The sequence below is a fragment of the Buceros rhinoceros genome, unplaced genomic scaffold (genome assembly GCF_000710305.1).
Source record: "Buceros rhinoceros silvestris isolate BGI_N320 unplaced genomic scaffold, ASM71030v1 scaffold18711, whole genome shotgun sequence".
NCBI classification, from domain to species: domain Eukaryota; kingdom Metazoa; phylum Chordata; class Aves; order Bucerotiformes; family Bucerotidae; genus Buceros; species Buceros rhinoceros.
In genome coordinates, this window is record NW_010392697.1 from 443 (window position 1) to 844 (window position 402).

The following is a 402-nucleotide window of genomic DNA, read 5'->3' on the forward strand; positions in this document are numbered from 1 at the left end:
CCAGGCGCCCACCAGCCAGACCCTCCCTGAGCAGCTCCGTCCTGCCAGCGTAGGCCTCCAGCTGCTCCTCTGCCAGGTCCCACCCATTGCGGTAGTGATGGACCATCGCACTGGAGCTCTGCCGGGTCCAGCGGATGTCGAAGGGCCGAGCATCCTCCGGGAGGGACAAGCGACAGGGCAGCACCACATCCTGCCCCACCACCACACGGATGGGGTGGGCCGGTCCCACCACAATGAAGTCAGCTGGGGGATGGAGATGGGACAATGATGACACTAATGACGTCATCATGACCCATCCAAGAGACTGGAGAAACTGGGGAGGGGGTGGGGGGCCCCAAAAAACTGCCCCATCCCCGGAGACGTCCCAGGTGGGGGTAAGGTGCTCTTGGTGCAGATGTTACT

At 63.2% G+C, this 402-nt stretch overlaps 1 protein-coding gene across 1 annotated transcript; it reads right to left on the reverse strand.

Moving 5' to 3' along the window:
* Positions 1–12: 12 nt before the first annotated feature.
* LOC104500868 (myelin-oligodendrocyte glycoprotein-like) lies at positions 13–243 on the reverse strand (the record flags this gene model as incomplete). The annotated part of the gene is made up of 1 exon (XM_010144591.1): positions 13–243. A coding segment is annotated over one exon (231 nt), but the record flags the coding sequence as incomplete, so codon positions are not given.
* Between the last annotated feature and the right edge of the window lie 159 nt (positions 244–402).